The sequence below is a fragment of the Hermetia illucens genome, chromosome 2, assembly GCF_905115235.1.
Source record: "Hermetia illucens chromosome 2, iHerIll2.2.curated.20191125, whole genome shotgun sequence".
Classification (NCBI taxonomy): Eukaryota; Metazoa; Arthropoda; class Insecta; order Diptera; family Stratiomyidae; genus Hermetia; species Hermetia illucens.
The window spans coordinates 30,786,604-30,790,764 of record NC_051850.1 but is presented as its reverse complement, the minus strand read 5'-3'; the positions used below and the strand labels follow the sequence as shown (position 1 = coordinate 30,790,764).

Here is a 4,161-nt window from a genome sequence, read left to right as displayed (position 1 = left end):
AGATGGCTGCAATTTTTTTCTGTCCTTGAATCTAACTTCAGTTATTAATATATATATTAAAGAGATTTGCTATCAAAGCGGTACTCAATCAAGTTTTTGGTATTTTACCTGGAATGGCGTCAATCATCAATTTAAAAAATTGATTTAAATTCTCCTAAAATTGCCTTCCAATGCTACTTTTGGTTAAATATAGTAAATTCCTTAGCTATGACTATCTAAAGATATGCACCCCCGGCAGGCGCAACGGAAAGCTCCATCAAATCTGGTTGAATCTAATTCAATAGTTAATGTATTAGAGATAATTTTTTTTATACCGGTCCGTCTGATGGTCGCTTATCTTAAAACGTAAACCCGTGGTACTCCAAACACCTGTACGCTCTGAGCGGTTCCATTCGGCCTTAAACCAACTAATCTGTCCACCTATCACTAAATGGCATAACATTTCACCAAACTATCTGAATCTTAGAAACGATTCGTATGCGATAACTGGGGACCATATCGGTCCCCGATAGCAATGGTCAGAGACGCTGAATCTTAATGGTCTCACCTTGTTTGGGAGGCTCAGCCCCATAATCGCATCTATCAAACACCTTGTCGCAGCCTTGGTTTTTTTTCCCACGTCGGTGATGCTTAGATGAAAAGTGCAGTGTATCTTCCGAGGAAGCAGATTGAAGATAGTAGAAAGTGATAAGATAGTTTGGGTCCAGCGTTCGCGACCGATATTTCCTTAATCGGTTTCAAGCTAAGGCTCGTATTGGAACGTGTTTGTCGTTTCTTTGAGTTTTTGCGACCAGCCTCAATGATCCATTGAATTTCTGGGCGCATCTTATAATTTGATGAAACTATGCCGGAGATAAAAAAAATTGAATAATTTATGTATGTGAAATAAATTCATTTGGCCTTTTTTTCCTCGGGTGCGTCGCCCAGGCCATTTTCCGATTTTTTCTAGTTATCGAAGATGAAAAAAGTGCTCGTCTCTTGTAACATTTTTATAGATTTCGGTGGCATTTCGTAATTCCGTGATATAAAAGCAAAGATATGTGACATTATCTCCCAGTTGATTATATGATTTACACCTGGGACTGACATAGACGTGGTTTCCGCTAAGATGATTTTGAGAGTGTTTGTAAGTGTTCCTCCTATTTTCAATTCGTGTCCTTCCGACGAGACGCGCGGATAATTGTCTGATGTGTTTGATCCTTAGTTTGATTGTTTGTTGTTCCTTTCAGTGTTTTTGTTGTTTTTATTTAAAGTTAAATTACTACCCAAAGGCTAATCAGTGCGAATCTATATATTGCAGTTATTAATATTTGTGATCCGTTCGGTTCAGTTGGCTCCTGCCAAGCACATATACGAGGGTGCTGGACAATTCAGGCGAATACAATTGAGGAATGGTCGTCAAGCTGTTTCCCTTAATGGATTTGGACATGGTACACTTGGTGCAGCTGGAGGACAATTAGGATACCAACAGCAAGCCTTGGCGGGTCAACAAGCCTTAGCAGGGCAACAAGTGCTAGCAGGCCAACAAGCCTACTCCCAACAGTATCCTGGTGCTGGAGGATCGTTTGCTGGTTTTGCCGCCAATGGATTTGGGCAAGCACAAGGCATCCAATCTGGTCTTTTGCAAGGACAAAATTTAGGATTTGGACAATCTCTTGGTTTGGCTAATGGCTACGGCGCCCAAGCTCCGAATATCGGGTTCGGACCAAGTGCTGTTCAAGATCAAGGCCTAGCTCAGCTCCAAGCTTTGCAACTTGCACAAGCTCAAAGTGCTGCCGCTCAAGGTGCTGCCTTACCCCAAGGATTTGATCAAAGCCAGGCCTTAGGACAGGGGCAAGCTGCAGCTGGTCTCAATCAAGGATTTGATCAAAACCAAGCTTTGGCTCAAGGATTAGGACAAGCCGCCCCAGCCTTTAATCAAGGATTTCCCCAAGACGGTCAAGGTGTTAACCAAGGATTCGCCCAAGATAACCAAGGGCTTATTCAAGGTTTTGCCCAAGGCACCCAAGGTCTAAATCAAGGATTTGCACAGGACAACCAAGGCGTCCAAGGTCTAAATCAAGGATTTGCACAGGACAACCAAGGCCTTGCTCAAGGATTCGACCAAAACGGACAAGGACTTAACCAAGGTCTAGGTTTAGCTCAAGGTTTCAACCAACAACCCTTGGATGCTGGCGTCGCTCTACAAAACAGTCCTCCTCCTGCTCCGCAACCATCTTTCGCTGATTCAGGTGCTGCTCAACAACAACAATTTCCACCATTAGGAGCAGGCGCTGCCAACCCACCTAACCAAGATCTTATCAACTCATTCGGCGGTCCTAACGATAGCCAAGAAAAACCTGTGGAAATCGGCGGAAAAGTCATCAAAAACCAACAACAACAATTCACCTCACCTGATTTGTCTGCCGCGAACAATGAGGATTCTGAAGCTCCAATCATTACTAAAGATTTCTTCTTGCATGCCGCACCCGATGATCTTGAAGATGATGAGCTTGAGCTCAAGAAGCTCAAGTTGGGACCATCAAGAAAGCATTTCAACGTTGTTTTCATTAAGGCTCCTGCACTATCATCCAAATCGGCTGCAATCAAATTGTTACAGGCCAAGAACGAAGAGAAGACTGTTATCTATGTGTTGAGCAAACAACTTGACCCATCTGAAATTCGCTCACAGATCAAATCACTTCCTAGTCACGTTAGCAAACCTGAAGTATTCTTTATTAAGTATAGAACACCTGAGGAAGCTCAATTTGCTCAGCAAAAAATTCAAGGTAAGCATCCATGAGGCCTGAATGCCACTTGGGCTCTTCAACAAAATTTAATAGTATTTTATTCAGCAACTATAAGAATGTATTTTTTAATGAGATTGAAATTCTAAATTTGGAAACGAACAACTGAATTTCTAAGAAATAGGTCATTCTGACTGAGAGCCAAATTAACGCACTTTTCTTACAACTTTCAGCCCAATTTGATTCCCTTGGAGGAACAACACGTGTATCAGATGAAGGTCTTTCGCCAATTACATCTGTTGTCGGAGCTTTGAATGGTGACGGCCCAGATCAGCAACAAATCCCAGACGGAGGACAACAACAGTTTGCCGGTGACCAAAATCAACAATTCAATAATGGACAACAACAACAGCAACAACCACTTGATAATGGAAATGGTCAACAGCAACAATTCCAAAATGGTCAAGATCAGTTCCAACAAGGACTGAACGGCAATCAACAGATTAATGCCGGAGAGGGAATAATTGAACCTCGCATAGGCGGAGGTGATAAGCCTGTTTTAGATGGAGAAGCCATTGGTAAAGTACAAAACTTCGGAGCTGCCGGACAGGTGGATTCATCACTTTTGAATAGGAGGCTAGCACCACCTTTGAATAAGCCACGCCATTAAGTTATTTGGAGACTTGTGTTTCTCAGAGTATTAGATTTTAATTTTAGTAAGAATTTTTTAATGCATTAGACTCTATTTATATGAAAAAATAACAATCGCCCATTGTCGTCTTCTTATTTAATTGGATTTCCGCCCTCCTAATGCTTTTGCTCTCTGAAGCACACTGTGTCCAATCGGAACTACCTTTGATAAATTGTTGATCCCTACGGATCCCCAACCTGGTAATCTTATGCGCATAAAATGTCATTGACTCTGCTTGAACTAAAACTATATAACTGCAGTTGACAGGTGGTTAGTAACAAGCAGAACGGTTGGATCTGGGATGAGGTCCATGCACATCAACACCAAGAGCAACCTTCGTTTTCGGAAAAACTCATATGTTCGAGAGTCTTCATCAAGTCTGCCATCTTCGAACCAAGAAAACAAGAGGATTTTTGTTAACACACAATATTAATCTTGGGGTGTCTTCATTTTCGATTTTAAACAAAAATGCGACGGTAGATTTATCACCGCTAACACATCAGATGAGATCGAGGTCGACGTCTCCGTCATCACAAACAAGATTTTCAAGATATGCAAATAGTTCGATGCCATCAATGTGCAGCTCCTTAATGCTTTATAGAACAATAGAGTCATAATTTTTTGAAATTCTTCACTTTCTCCAGCGTGAAGGACGTCGCCAATTTCAAAAAGAAACAGTTTTGGTGAGAAAATGCAGCCCTGGCAGACACTGCAACTACAAATTCATCTGAGAGTTTTGCCTAG

At 41.7% G+C, this 4,161-nt stretch overlaps 1 protein-coding gene across 2 annotated transcripts; it reads left to right on the top strand.

The window, feature by feature from the left end:
- Window positions 1-1,027: 1,027 nt before the first annotated feature.
- LOC119650310 lies at window positions 1,028-3,496 on the top strand. 2 transcript variants are annotated; one of them, XM_038052967.1, is made up of 4 exons: window positions 1,028-1,126; window positions 1,301-2,009; window positions 2,052-2,768; window positions 2,960-3,496. In XM_038052967.1, the coding sequence occupies exons 1-4, from the start codon at window positions 1,109-1,111 to the stop codon at window positions 3,394-3,396; spliced, it is 1,881 nt and encodes a 626-aa protein (XP_037908895.1). In that variant the 5' UTR covers window positions 1,028-1,108; the 3' UTR covers window positions 3,397-3,496. The 2 variants fall into 2 exon arrangements, with proteins under 2 accessions (XP_037908895.1, XP_037908894.1); XM_038052966.1 differs by having other exon boundaries at window positions 1,301-2,768.
- Window positions 3,497-4,161: the final 665 nt, after the last annotated feature.